We start from the raw sequence: 16,020 nt of genomic DNA, 5'->3' as shown, positions 1-16,020 counted from the left end.
CGTATGTGTGTATCTGTTATTGTGTGTCTGTGAGTGTGAAAGTGTGTGTGTGTGTGTGTGTGTATATGCACGTCTGTGTGCATGTGTGTGTTTATCTGCGTCCATGAGTGTGTGTGTGTTACCGTGTGTCTGTGAGTATGAATGGGTGAGCGTGTGATTGTGTATGCATGTCCGAGCAAGTGTGTGTGAGAACATGTGTGTACCAATGCACGCCGTGAGCGTTTGTGTGTGTTTATGTGCGCCTGCAAGCGTGTGTGTGTGTGTGTGTGTGTGTGTGTGTGTGTGTGTGTGTGTGTGTGTGTGTTTGTTTGCTACCATGCATCTGTGAGTGTGAATGGGTGTGGTTGCATGCATGTGACTGTGTGTGTGTGTGTGTGTGTGTGTGTGTGTGAGAGAGAGTTTGTAAACACGTGTTTATGTATACATGTCCATGTGTGTGCGTGTGTGTGTGTGTGTGTGTGTGTTACAGTGTATCTGTGAGAATGAATGGGCGAGTGTGTGAGTGTTTATGCATGTCTGCAAACACGTGCGTGTGTGTGTGTGTGTCTGCTACCATGCGTCTGTGAGTGTGAATGGGTGTGGTTGCACGCCTGTGAGTGAGAATGTGTGTGTGTCTAAGAGGGTGTGTGAGTTTGTGAGCGCGTGTGTATCTATGCACGTTCGTGTGTGTGTGTGTGCGTGTGCGTGTGCGTGTGTGTGTGTGTGTGTGTGTGTGTTCCCCCTGAGCAGCCCTCCTTGTAGTAGTGAGTTAGCCTCTGAGTGTAAATCTGAAACCAAAAAAAGAACGTACCTGCTCGTTGTACCGTGTTTGTTCCTTCAGTTCACCTGAAGTCATTTTTGTAACTGAAGTGTTTCATTCATCAATAAACAGGAGACAAACAGACACTCCTCCTCCTCCTCCTCCTCTTTCTTCTTCTGCATCTCCTCCTCCTCCTCCTCAGCTCGCTGCAGCTCCTCCACCAGGAGGAGGCGCTGCAGGATCGATCTCCTCCTCCTCCTCCGCCCTCTGCAGAGGAGGAGGCCTTGGAGTGGACCTGCATGTCTGGATGTGAGTATCTTCCTTCGGACGTGTCCTCCACGCGGAGCTGGGCTTCTGGGACGACGTCCACGGGTTCCACGTAACCCACGGTTGCACCGGGAAGTGGGTTCGGATCACGGGGTGATTACAACCGTCTTTCAGCGTCCTTCACCCTCGGACCTTCCTCACCCCAGAAAAATGTCCAGACAATAATTATTATTATTATTATTATTGTTGTTATTATTATTATTATTATCATTGTAATATAATTAATTGTTATCACTGATTATACTACTGGTATTATTATTGTTGCCATTATTTTTATTATCATTATTATTATTACTATTTATTTGACATCATAATTGGTATTGCTATGCAATTGATTGTTATTTTTATGTTGACATTTTATTATGATGGCTTTTACTTTGATCACATTTATCTTGTAATTATTATTGTTTTAATTATTGTGATAATTGCCAGTTATATTGTTATTATTGCTACTTATATTATTAGTATTTTTATTGTCATTTTGTTTTTATCCCCATTATGATTGTTATTATTAATCAGTGCTAAGCTAACGGTTGATAGCTTCTAATTCAATTCTTATCAAGATTCGTTGACCCACTATTTTGATTAATATTATTATTATTATCTTTATTGCAACATCTCCAGGCTCACAACCTGATTAATATTATCGCTGATTGATTTGCGGAGGAGTCGATCATGTCTCCCTCCATTTCCGGAAACGTCCTTGAATGAATTTTTCCTCCTGTGGTCCCGGCCGTCGCCCGTAGCGGCGCCTCCTGTTGCATTATGGGATGTGCTCTGGGTCGCTGTGGACGACAAGGAGGAAGGTTTTAACGCCTTTGTCCCCCCCCGTCTAATTAATTATCTGTAACGTTACCCCGCGTGACGGGGGAGCAGCAGGAGTCTGTGCACGTGCACGTGGACCTAGACGTGCACGTGGACGCCGCCCTGCTGCTGCTGGAGGACGTTCACCGGCCAAGGTGGACCAGGCCGCGGGGCGTCGGTGGTACCAGACAGCAGACAGCTGTCAGGCCCACCGGGATCCCCGCCAGGGTGTGTGTGTGTGTGTGTGTGTGTGTGTGTGTGTGTGTGTGTGTGTGTGTGTGTGTGTGTGTGTGTGTGTGTGTGTGTGTGTGTGTGTGTGTGTGCATGTGTTTTGCTATGCTAGTAGATGCTGAAGCTGCACTGACTGGATCTTGTTTCCCAGGTGAAGGTGTAGGTAGGAGTTATGCCCTCACACACACACACACACACACATTGCATTCATCCATATACAGTTGTCCCTTAAGATAAGAATCACTTTATATCCAAATTTCTTAACATATGAAGCTCGATTCGAGGCGATTTTATCCTTAAAATATGAAAAAAAAACATAAAGTAAATTAAAAAAAATCATAATGTTTCATCATTTTACATATTTGTTCTTAATTCGTGTATTTTTTATCATCATCATGGGCGCTAAGGAAGCAAGCGGTGAACCCAAAAAGATAATTGCATTTTGGGGGGGGGGACAAATTAATTTGTTTTGTTATTTTAAATATAGAAAATGAATTTAAGATATGAAAAAAAAAAAAAAATCACCACCCAAACCTACTTCTGAAATTAAATTCGAAATATTAAGAGACCGTCTCTGCGTATTTTCCTCCTGATGATCGACTCCAGGAATTAGACCGACCCCGAATCACCACCTTATCATTAATCAGAACATTATCGAATTTTGGAGCGCAAATGTAGGACTTTAAACCCTTTGGTTGTCTGGACCTTATTTAGATGTTGTGAAGACCTAGGGAGGAAGTTCTCTGCACATCAAGAGGACATTGTGAGGACAAGTAGGCGTCTCTCTGGGTGTTGGGAGGACATTAGAAGGATGTTCTGTGCACATATGGAGGACTTTTCCAGGACGTCTGGAGGACGTTTCTGGACGTTAGAAGGACTTTAGAAGGTTACAGGGTTGTTGTGTGGACATTTGGAGGACGTTGGCTGGATGTTTGGAGGACAATGTCTGAACATTGCATATATGATACACACCACCTGGTGCAGGGCCAGCACACACACACACACACACACACATTTGTCACAAGCAGGGAGAACTTTGTCCCAGAACAAGAGAGGAAGCACCAGGCTTGCAGCAGAAGCAGGATACCATACTTGCATGACGTGGAACATGAAGCTCCCACCACACACACACACACACACACATGCACACACACGCAGGTCAGAACATGAATCAGTGCCGCTGCATAACAGCAGCTCCCACACATTGTGAATGAGCTCAGTGCTCCTCCACACACAGACACACACACACACACACACATGCAGGCATGTATGAGGCTGGAGCTGATGACACATAGCGGTGCCTCCCACGGCGAGCAGAGGAGAACACATGCTCACTGTCACTCCTCCCCTGCATGACACATCGCTCAGACACCTACAGGCCTGCTGTCCCCGACCAGGGAGGGTTCTGGGGTTCTACCGGGGGGGTTCTGGGGTTCTACCCGGGGGGTTCTGGGGTTCTACCCGCTGTATGAGACTTGGAACTTCCTTGGGAACGCCGGTTCCAAAGGAACTCTGGATTTGTTGAGATGCCGTGTGCCTCAACGCTTCTTCTCCATCCATTACTGAAGGTTCTGGGTCGCTTCTAAGGTCACTGATTGTGTCGTCTGTGGTTCTATTGTCACTGATTCTAAGGTTCTGAGCTCAGTGGTTCTAAGGTTCTGTGTTTGTTAGGTTCTGTGGTCGTAAGGAGGAGCGGCTGCTGAGGCTGTGAGGCCTCCCTGAGCTCCGGCTGAGAAGCGTTGCCATGGCGCTGCATCCGACTGGAAGCATCACCTTCAGACCTGAGAATTCATGGCCGGTCACACGTGGGCGGGGGGGCACCTCCCCCCATCAGTGTCACCTGGTGATCATGTGACTGTGTGTGTGTGTGTGTGTGTGTGTGTGTGTGTGTGTGTGTGTGTGTGTGTGTGCTTGGACTCAACGGGCGCCGGGCTGAATTTAGCCGCTGTCACCAGGCCAGACATTCCTCCGGCCTGACAACCACCTCCACCTCCACCCAGCTCCACCTCCACCCATGACCTCATCCATCATCAACTCATCCCCAGAGCAGCACCTCCACGTGTGTGTGTGTGTGTGTGTGTGTCACCCCACAGGACAACTGTTTAATGTTACACCTCACCTCCACCTATCTCCACCTTCAACCACACCCACACCTCCATCTACCTCCACCCAAACAACACCTCCGTGTGTGTGTGTGTGTGTGTGTGTGTGTGTGCAACCAGACAGTGGTGTATTGTGACCCTCCACCTCCACCCACTCTCACATTACCCGCTCTTTCCAACTCCCACTTTTTTTTTTTTTTCTTCTCCACACTCCGCACGCCGCAGAAGGAGCTTTTTGTTCTTGAATAGCTCCTCATCGCCATGGTGACCCGGTGGCGCGGTCCGGGGGGCGGCGGGGGCTCCTGGATGGAAATGTTTTTTTTTTTTTTTCATCTAGGTGCCCCTGAACGTCTCACACACACACACACACACAGAGGGGTGTGTAAATGTCACAGTTGACCACCGCAGGGGGCGAATCCTCGGCTTTCCAGGTGGACCCCCCCTCCCCCCATGCTCCTCTTCCTCCCCCCCCCCCCCCAACACACACACACACCCTCCACCCCCCTCGCTCTCTGCAGTAATCCCATTACTCATGTGTGAATACCAGCTGAGGGGGGGGACAGAGGATAACTGTGTATCCACACCGGACGGTTGGATTCTGAGGACGTCTGTTCAAAGAGGAGGAAGGAGTGACGGAGGTGGGGGAGGAGGGGGGGGGGGTCGGTGGATCGGAGCAGGTCAGAGCGGGGACCCCCCCCCCCCCCCCGGGGTAAAATGGGGGGGGGTTGGCTGCGTCCCCCGGCCGTTGGACCGGCGGCCTTGAAAATAAACAAGTTCTTTGATGACAAAGAACCCATTGACTCTTATTCCCTCTCTCTCTCTCTCTCTCTCTCTTGCTGTCCTTTTCTGCTTTGAAGGCGAGTGTGTTTGTGTGTGTGTGTGTGTGTGTGTGTGTTGTGAAGGGGGGAGGCATTAACCGCCACCCGGGTGCACTTGTTGTCCCCCTCAGCTGCCGGCGTTTGCTTCCCCCGCCCCGTCGTGTCCCGTCATGCCTTTCAACGGGGCGACCCATCTTCCCCTCGTCCTTTCAGCCGCACACACACACACACACACACACACACATAAGCAAAGCCTCCTCCTCCTCTTCTTCATCTTCATCATCTTCTTCTTCTCCTTCATTGAGGGGGGGTCTCCCCCCCGCCGAGCCAGGATTCACGTCGACAATCCTGAAGGTTGGAGGTTGATTATGTAAGATCAGTGCAGCAAATCAAGGCGAGTAAAGAGTGAAGGTGGTAAGAGGAGGACACACACACACACACACACACACACACACATACACACACGGAAAACAGAAAAACACACCCACACATACGCACACAGACGGCACGCACACCTGTCATACACTCACACACACACGAAAGTGCAAAGATACAAATACGTGCATATACATACACACACTTGCACACGCTTGAATACATAAACACACTCATATATACAAACACATGCATACTTACAGACAGACACATGCACACACACACACAAACTTAAATACATACATATACACACACGTGCACACAAACATGAATGCATACATATATACACATAGACACAAGTGCACGCATACACATGCACACACACACACACACACAAACATGAATACATACATACACGCATGTGCACGCAAACATAGATGCATACATATACACACATGTGCACACAAACAGACGCATGCAAACACACATAAACATGAGCACATACATACATACATACATACATACACACACACATGCACACAAACATGAATGCATACATACACACAAACAGAAAAACAGATGCACGCACACATAATGACCACACACACACACACACACACACACACACACACACACACACACGTCTCACACGGTGGCATGAATCATCTTACACTGTGTACGCGTTACACCTCTGCTGGTTGTTTAACGCCCCGTCCAGGAATTATAATCCATCAGGTTGTGTGTGTGTGTGTGTGTGTGTGTGTGTGTGTGTGTGTGTGTGTGTGTGTGTGTGCGCAGTGCCTGCGGTGGCCCTGGTTAGCGGCCTACCACACCCATTGTCCCCGGTAATTACATTGCATGGAGCCATCTGGGTTGCCGACACTTGGAGGGAAAGTAACACGTCGGTTTTGACTGTGGAACCGGGTCCCGGTTCTCCTCCGACCCGGTTCTCGTCCGACCCGGTTCTCCTCCGACCCGGTTCTCATGTTTCCCCTTATATCAACGCTGATAGTTTGTCCCAGATCTTCATTTTTCCTCTGGATGAGGATGAAGCATTCGGAACGAGTGTGGGGGTGGGAGTGGGTGACCGTCTGGGTTGGGGGGTCCCGGGGGTCCCGGGGGTCCGGGTGGGGGGGGTCACACCCACCCACTGCTCCCACAAACCCTGACAAGGTCTCCGCTGTCTTTTCTTTGCCCCCCGTCTTTCATGGGGAGCGTCTGTCTGTCACACCGATTAGGGACGGACAGGGGCTCAGAAAGCAGGGGGCGGGGGCGATAAGACGGTCACGTGACCCGCTCGCCTCGGCGCTGCCGTCGCATCTTCGGGGGAAGATGTTCTCCAGGGTGGAAAGATGGAGCAGGAGGACGCGGGGGGCAGGAAGTGGAACTGGAAGGACTTCCTGTTTATGAGGCTCTCACGATGCGAGAGATGATCTTCGACGGATCTATCGTCTGACAGCCTCGCGGAGGCCGGTCGGCGGTCGCTGAAGAGCGAGGCGGCAGAAGAGAGGAAGAGGTGTGAGTGACGGAGGGCGTGCAGACGGACGGAGGGATGGAAGGACACCGCAGACACATGGAGGATGAGTAGGAGAAGAGTCATGATGGAGAGGTGGATCGTCCGTGGGAGCGAGGGAGGACGAGGAGGAAGATGAGTGATGATTATCAGCGTTCTGAATGTACCGCAGGTTCGTCTGTAAATGTCATCAAGCACACACACACACACACACACACACACACACACTCACACACACTAACACCATGCTCAATCACTAAATACTCCCTCAGAAGCTCACCTTTCTTCTGATTTCTTCTCTGGGGTTTTACGGCATGCATTTCTTCTTCTTGGGCAGAATGCAATGGGTTCCTGGCAGCAGTAAACACACACACACATACACACACACACTTTGCTGACTTTGTGTTACTGCTGTTGTCTTTTCCTGTCGCCGCAGCCAGGTGGCGGCGGGTGAAGCCCCTGTGGTCTCAAACAGGAAAGCCTCCATCTTGATCTCCAGGTGGCGCCATGGCGACAGGGCGGAGACACACTCCACCTCCCATGTGTGACGCCCGCCACAAACACACACACACACACACACACACATAGTCACACACCTTGGCTTGACACATCAGCGGAGGAGCACAGGCCTCGCTGTGTTTGCAGTAATGGCGAGCTGCTGATGAAGGAAACATGGCCACCAAAGACTTCCACTCCAGGCCAGACCCTGAACGGGTCATCTGGTCCGGGTCTGCGGGTCTAGTCCCGCTGGTTCTTGCTTACAGTTACCAGGATCACTTTCTCCTCACGACGTCCAGGAGGTCCATCTCCCGGTAACGTCAGGCTTTCGTCAGCTCATCCACAATCTCCACGAGAACCTGGAGGCTTCACAGTGGTGGAGGAAGATGGAGAACATCCCAGAACTCTGGGAGCGAACACAGAGAGAACCGACAAATCGGGGCCTGGAACCCTGATCATGAAGCGTGGAGATGGTCCAGATGATGGAACCTCAACCTTTTCCCCTTGAACGCAGCCACCTGTGGAGTGGACAGTGCCCTCCGGTGGCGGATCCTTAAACGGATTTGTTTTTCGGACCTTCTATAATGACTTCTCTGTGGGTTCTCTGCAGTTGGTTCTCCCCGTGTTCTCCTCTCTATGTTCTCTGCATGTGTTTGGATCATGTTCTCTCCTGGTTCTCCTCCTTCGCTGCAATAACAAGGCAGCAGCTGCACGGAAGAGTCAGTCGGTTAGGATGTCTACAACTACGACTGCAGATGAGACTACAAACTACAAACATGACTTCAAAATAAAAACAGGACTAAAAATGGGACTATAGACAACAAACAGGACTGCAGGCTACAAATAGGACTACAAACAGAAGTAAAAACTACAAATATGGCTATGACCAGCACTAGAAATGGGGCTACAAACTTCAAACACAGCTAAAACCTACAAACATGACTTCAAAATAAAAACAGGGCTACAAACAGGACAAAAAGTACAAACATGACAATAAATTGGACAGCAGGCATCACTACAAACTACAGATGGGACTACAAACGCAACTAAAAACCACAAACACAACTTCAAAATAAAGGCAGGACTACAAACTACAAACGGGGCAAAAACTACGAACATGATTACAGATTGGACTGCAAGCACGACTACAAACTACAAGTGGGACTACAAACAACAAAGGAAACTACAAACTTCGAAAAATTACTTCAAAATACAAACAGGACAAAACTACAAACATGACTACAGATTGGACTGCAGGCATGACTGCTAACTACAAATGACACTGAAAACCTCATAGACAACTACAAAAACGGTTTCAAAATAAAAGCAGGACTGCAAACTACAAACGGGACAAAACTACAAACATGACCTCAGATTGGACTGCAGGCATGTATACTAAGTGGGACTTAAAACTACAAAGACGACTAAAAACTACAAAAAAACACTCCAAAAAAACGGACTACAAACGGGACAAAAACTACAAACATGACTTCAGATTGGACTGCAGGCATGTATACTAAGTAGAAATGGCACTAAAAACTACAAAGACAATGAAAAACTACAAAAACACCAGGACTACAAACTACAAACGGGACAAAAACTGCAAACATGACTGCAGATTGGACTGCAGGCATGTATACTAAGTAGAAATGGCACTAAAAACTACAAAGACAACAAAAACTACAAAAAAAATTCTAAAAAAACAGGACTACAAACGGGGCAAAAACTACAAACATGACTTCAGATTGAACTGTAGGCATGTCTTCTAAGTAGAAATGGCACCAACAACTACAAAGACAACTAAAAACTACAATAACACCAGGACTACAAACTACAAACGGGACAAAAACTACAAACATGACTACCAGCGTGACTATGAACTACAAAAGGGACCAAAGCGGGAGCTTCCTGTTGGTCCGAAAGACCCGTGACGTCACAACCTGTCCTTCTCCGGCTGCCGGGGTGACCCCGCCGCGCGACCGACGCACGCGGACGTGACGCCACGGCGGCGCGGCGGGTCACGCGACTCGGACGTGACGTCATGGGGCCGGCGCGGGCCGGCGCCGCTTCCCACGGGGTCTCCCGGGGCAACGCCGCGCGTGCTGCGGTGACGCCACTCCTCCCTCCTCCACGCTGAGTGGGCGTGGCCAGCCGCCACGTCAATCATCCTCCTCGTCGTCAGCGTGGGCGGGACCCGCGGGGAACCGAGCGAAACACGACACCCAGAGGACGGAGGAGAGAGAGAGAGAGAGAGAAAGAGAGAGAGAGAGGGAGGGAGAGAAAAGTGTGAAAAGAAGGAGAGAAGCGCCTCCGCGGGAGCTTCATGCCGGCGGAGAGTCGTCAAAACGCGGCGGCGGCGGAGCGACGAGCGGCGGCGATGCGGGAGAGCCGGAGCGCGGAGCCGCCGGAGAGTTAGCCAACTTCCCGGCGTCCACGGGCCTCTATCCCGGACCCCTTCCCTCCCACCCCGCCGTTTTCCTTCCCGAAACTTGAGCACATTTCCCGGCGGCCCTCCCGAACCAACCCCCCCTCCTCCCCTCCACCCTCCTTCTCCGCCGGCGGGCCGCGGAGCTCGGCCTCCCGCCCCGGGGAGCCGCGAACTTTGAGTCGGGACGACGCCGGGGAGGATTTCCACGGGAAGGATGAAAACACCCGGGGAGAACGGTGAGTTTGACTTTCCTCCACACACACACACACACACACACATACACGCACGCACGTACGTACGTACACACCGGAAACCTGTTGCTCAGCGCGGGTTACCGGCGGCCCGGATCATCCGGTGCTCCGGTCCTCCGGGCTGAGGAGGAAGTGGTTAAACGCCTAAGTTCCTGCACGGTTACCGCGACATCCTCCGTCACCCTGACAACCCGCCCGGAACCGGAACCTCCCCCATTTCCCCTCTGCTTTTTGGGGGTGGGGGTCACGGACCGGGTCGAACCTGTGTGTGTGTGTGTGTGTGTGTGTGTGTGTGTGTGTGAGGGGGCCGTCTAATTCCTGGAATGCTTGCATGAGTTGGTTCTTGCTCCTTGTCGGTTCCGGAAGTGAAAGTTCGGATTCGTGCGCACTTCTGTGTTTTTTTTTCCGGTTCTTCCCGTCATGTTATCCTTTTTTTTTTTGGGGGGGGGGGTCGTGTTTGTATCCACCTCCCCCTCCCCCCGCGCACACACGAACACACACACACATTCCCTGCACCCCTCACATTCCCCAACACACACACACACAACCGTGACATCACGCCACGTCCCACCAGGAGCAGCCCTGTGTGTGTGTGTGTGTGTGTGTGTGTTGGGGGGGCGTTTTGAGTGTTAGTGTTTGGGTTGTGCTGTGATTGGAGCCTCCTGTCAAGCTGTGAGCTGATCAATCCATGAATGAATCAGGCTAATCAATGGGGTGATTGATCAGGAAGGTGTCTGGAGACCCCACCCCCTCGGCCTGGCAGCTTCCTGAAGCTTCCGCAGAAACTTCACAAAGTCCTGCCGGCTTCATGAAGTCCCGTTGACCGTCACCGGGACGGGACGGGCGAGGAGCCGGATCCGAAGCCGATCAATAATCGATGGATTGATTAACCCCTGCAGGGAGCCAATCGTAACGACCAATCTTTACGGGTTCCCCCCGGGTTCCGTGGGAGAACGTGATGCGGACCTTGGCACTGATACCGATCGCTTGTGAAACCTGAATTAATCGTCCTCCGATCAGCTAATTGATTAATCCGCTCAGCAGCGGCGGGTAATCAGCGTCTTATCTGACAACATCTGGCCTGAGAGCCTCGGCTCCTGGGTGGGGGAGGAGGGGGCGTCCTTCCTTCCCTCCCTCCCTCCTTCCTTCCTTCCCTCCTTCCTTCCTTCCCTCCTTCCTTACTTGATGGTCAGGTCTTCCTCCTGTTTGAGAAACCTGAAGGCCTGCAGGGTTCTGTAGAACCGGATCTCCTTTGGGCCAGGAACCAGGATCAGGGGCTGCCGTCCTGCACATCCTGGAGACACACACACACACACACGCACACACACACACTTCGGGGGAAGAGTGTGTTTTCTACTGCCATCACTCTCTCTGGAAGGACTGGTGTGTGTCTTTGTGCGATGGAATTGCATAGTGGAGCCCTGACTCTGGAGTGGCCATTGTGTGTGTGGAGTGTGTGTGTGTGGAGTGTGGGACAATGGTGGGAGTGGGGCAGGGCCTGGGGGTTGATTGTGTGTGGACCTGTGGGGCCGGGGGTCCCCTCATTGTCCTCAGGATGGAGGCTCATAGTTTGCTGGTGCTTTTGACCAGTGGAGTGAAGTGTGTGTGTGTGTGTGTGTTATGTGTGTGTGTGTGTGTGTTATGTGTGTGTGTGTGTGTGTGTGTGTGTGTGTGTGTGTGTGTGTGTGTTGCCGTGTGTTGAATGCAGAGATAAATATTCTCGTTTCCTCCGCCATTTAATGTATTTGTGTGTGTGTGCCGAACAGCTGGTTTAACACCTATTCCAGACAAACACACACACAGACACTTCCGGGACGCAAGTGCCGCTTGTAAGTGCTGGAGAACATTTCACCTTTTCTGTGTGTGTGTGTGTGGGACCGTGTGCTTTTCAATCTCCACACTCAGAGCTGTGATGATAAGCCAGCGATTAGCCTTATCGGCCCCCTCCCTCGGTGCTGACCGAGCAAAACCTGCTCCATTATCCCAACACTTTTATAGGCTGATTTATGGGCCGGGCCCGGTCCAACAAGTGTGTGTGTATATGTGTGTGTGTGTGTGTGTGTGTATGTGTGTGTGTGTTTGTGTATGTGTGTGATGCTGAGGAACACAGAGAAGATGGTAGTTTCAGAACCTGGGCCTGCTGAGAGATGAGAACCCCAGGGGGCTTTCTGTGGTTCAGCAGCATCCAGACTTTGTCTGCTTTTCTGATCAGCTCAGGGGATTGATTGATTGATTGATTGATTGATTAATTGGTTGATTGATAAGTTGACTCTTTCATTGTCAGAACCTGTTCCTCAGCCCAGGGTCGTTGGTCCCTAGAGAACCAGCAGGTTCTGAATCAACTCACTGGCTGTGTGTGTGTGTGTGTGTGTGTGTGTGTGTGTGTGTGTGTGTGTGTGTGTTGGGGGGGTTGTCCTCCATCACGGTCAGGTAATTGTGGGTCCAGGAGGAACTAACTGGGCTTGCAGGCTCTCTAGGATTCAAGCTTGGGTTGCAGATCCATCAGAGGTCCAGCTTGTGTGTGTGTGTGTGTGTGTGTGTGTGTGTGTGTGTGTGTGTGTGTGTGTGTGTGTGTGTGTCTGTGTGTCTGTGTGTGAGAGAGAGAGAAAGGGCCGCAAGCGGACACATCTTCTTCCTTATCACGTCACTTTTTAGTTCTGTTGTCATCTGTAAATTGAGAAATGGTGTGTGTGTGTGTGTGTGTGTGTGTGTGTGTGTGTGTGTGTGTGTGTGTGTGTGTGTGTGTGTGTGTGTGTGTGTGTTAGTTGGGGGTGAGGGGGGGTTGTGAAAATGTGTGTTTTTATCCAGGAATGTGACAGAGGGGAACAATGTGCTCAGCCAGTTGACATTAATGCCCCCCCTGCCACACACACACACACACACACACACACACACACACACACACACACACTATTAGTGCTGAGTCGCCCTTGACACTAAGTCCAGCCAAACCAATGCAACAAGGCAGCTATACCCTTGATGTGCATCTGACCACTGTCCCCCCACCCCCCTACAGTCATACTTACACACACACACACATGCACACTCCTATGGATTATCAGCGTTACACATTCATCATATGGACCGAATGCATCGGCAGGCTTGAAAATAAATAGCTCAATTTAAAATTCACTTTTTTCCCGCTCATCACGCTCATGTCCTCAGGCTGTGTGTGTGCGGGCATGTACGTGCGTGTGTGCGTGTGTCTGTCTGTGTGTGTGTGTGGGTGTGTGTTTGCTTCGCACTGACGCCAGTCGAAGTGTGACCCCTGACTACATTTGTTATCGATCAGTGGAGTTTAATGGGGAGGGTCTGCCAGTCTGATAACTGGAATGCTTCTGATCAACTTATGTGCAAGTACATGCACACACACACACACACACACACACACACACACACACACACTGCTGCTTTTTATTGGAATTCTTGGACCTCCCACATTCCTGCTTTAGAAGGTTAATAGTTGCCGGCTGTGTTGCATTAGACATGAGGGGTTGGGACACACACACACACACACACACCGACTATCCGTGAGCCCACTTGCAGGGATGTACAGGAGCGTGCATGTGCACAAGCGTGCGTATGGCGGCGGGAAAACAATGCGGGCGAAAGTGGCGGCGGAAGGTGGCGGACAAAGCCGGCTGTGATCGGGCTGCTTTTTTAATTAAATCTCGTGGCGTGGAAAACACAGGCGGCCTTCATCGCCGCATACCGACGGGCTATTTTCAAATGCAAACTTCACGCCGGGTGGGCGGGTGGGGGGGGGAGGGACCCGGGGCGGCGCGTGACGGGCCCCCGCCGTCCGGCAGCTGTTTGTTTGCGCGTGCACGTGTGTCGTAACGTAATCTGGGTTGGGGGGTTTACGTGCCGGCGGTGTCGCAGCGGTGAGTCAGTGCCGCTTGTTTTTGTCAAAGAATATCAAATTCATGGGCCTGGTGTCTGCGAGTTTGTGTGTGTGTGTGAAGGTATTACTTTAGAACAAAGTGTGTGTGTGTGAGACATTCTCGGTGACGACGGCGCCACTGAAACCGATCTGCGTCTGGTCACATGATCGGCCCAGGTAACTTTATCCCCCTCCCCCCTCGGATCTCCCGGGTCTGTTGTTGCGGCGGCTCTGAAGAAGCTCCAGGTTCCATCACGTGTCACCTGGCGGGCGCCATGACATCACCGGTTAGTCATGGAACCTCCTCCTCCTCCACCGACAGGTCCATAATCACACACCCCTCCCTGTCTGACAGTAGCGGTTGTAGCTAACAGTGCAGCTTCAGCTGTAATGTACACCCCTAATCTCTGGGGATTAGCCCCAATTCCCCGCTGGTCAGGCCCATGGCGTCTTCGCCGTGCGTCCGAGGCGGGAAAAACCCGCGTTCGCCGCTCGGCCCCCTGGGTCACCGTCCCCACCACTCCGATAAACAAACAAAAAAATGTAAAAAAAAAAAAAAAACCCACAGCCGCACTTCTTTTGCCTCCATGTCTGGTGGTTCAGGAAGTGAACTACAGAACCTCCCTCCAGTCTATGGACAGTTGAACTCTGTGGACACCATGTTTGTAGTTCCCCCCCAGTGGGATGATGTCACTAGATCAAAGATGTGGGAACTACAGCGCGCCCAGAGCAGCCGTGGGGGGGTTCCACAGCCACAGAGAGGCTGGCTGACCTACTGAGTCGGGTGGAGTGGGTGGAAGTGGGGGGTGGAGCTCCTAACCCCGCTCTAACCCCCCTCGCACCCCACGCTGGGCCCCTCCCTGCAGAGAGGCAGCAGTGTTTGAATAGTTCCTCTGGCTATTTTTATCTGGGAATCTGCCCCTGCGTCGGGCGGGTGGAGGGGAGGGGGGTAAATATCTAATCTAATTTGGGTGGAGGAGGTGGAGGAGGGGGGTCTCCACTAGGATTCTACACCTCCTGCATGGTGGCAATATTTGTGCGCGCATGTGTGCGGCCGGCTGTGGGGATTGAAATGCTGTCTGGCGCCACGTTAAACTCCCTCCCTCTTGTCACCTCCTCCTCCTCCTCCTCCTCCTCTTCTTCTTCCCCTCCCCCACTTCTCCCTCGCTTTCCCCTCAACTCTCACTCCCCTCCTCCTCCCCGTCTCTCCGTCCCGCCGCCCGACGTAAGGAATGCGAGCTCACGCCTGGAGTTTTCTTCTCAACCCCCTTCCCTCCGTGTTCAGACCTGTTCTCAACCCCCCCCCACCTCGGTTCCTCGGCGGGACCTCTGTCTGGTTCTGGTGGAGGGACGAAGTGTTTGTGAGACTTCAGACGCCGGCTGAAGGTGTGGAACCTCCAGCGGGATCCAGGAGAACGCCAGATGTTGTGGATCTCTGGTCACTGCTGCCAGACAGAGAAGGTTCCTGGTTCTGATCCAGGTGAACACTGTCTTCATCTTCTCCTGACTGGATTATCTCAGTGTTCTAGAAGTTCTACTGCCTGGATGCTCCATGTTCTCCATGTCAGGTCCAAGAACAATCATCAGGTTGTTTGAAGGATTTAAATTGTCCATAGGTGTTAAATACAGACGTGGTTGGATGATTGATGACTGGTTAAGCCCCGCCCCTTCCAGTGTAAGCTTTGGTTGGCCATGCATACCGTGTGTGTGTGTGTGTGTGTGTGTGTGTGTGTGTGTGTGTGTGTGTGTGTGTGTCGGTGTGAGAGAGTGAGGCAGTCAGCATTGGATACACATACAAACACACACACACATCTCTGTTAGGGAGTGAAACCTTTTTAAGAATCGATCCCCCTCCCCACACACACACACACACACACACACACACACACACACACAGCCTCCACCCCACTATCATTTCTGTGTCACCAATCCATGCAGTAAAACCCCAGTGGCAGCTCCTCTTCCATTAACCCCCCCTCCCCAACCACTACACACACACACACACACACACACACACACTCTCTTCTGCTCCATGTCACCCGACCCCTCCC

The 16,020-nt window shown here is 51.5% G+C and overlaps 1 protein-coding gene across 1 annotated transcript in view; it reads left to right on the top strand.

Annotated features, from left to right (window-relative positions):
* The first annotated feature begins 9,638 nt into the window (after positions 1-9,638).
* Positions 9,639-16,020, top strand: part of erfl3 (Ets2 repressor factor like 3) — a 27,455-nt gene continuing 21,073 nt past the window's right edge. The window contains 1 exon segment of the mRNA XM_086155422.1: positions 9,639-10,071. Within this exon segment, the coding sequence (XP_086011548.1) occupies positions 10,050-10,071 (22 nt within the window). The 5' untranslated portion in view covers positions 9,639-10,049.

This window comes from Fistularia commersonii, chromosome 11, assembly GCF_037954325.1.
Source record: "Fistularia commersonii isolate RoL2024-O1a breed Wild chromosome 11, RoL_Fcom_v1.0, whole genome shotgun sequence".
NCBI classification, from domain to species: Eukaryota; Metazoa; Chordata; class Actinopteri; order Syngnathiformes; family Fistulariidae; genus Fistularia; species Fistularia commersonii.
Note: the sequence above shows the minus strand (reverse complement) of the source record. Positions and strands in the feature narration are given on the sequence as shown.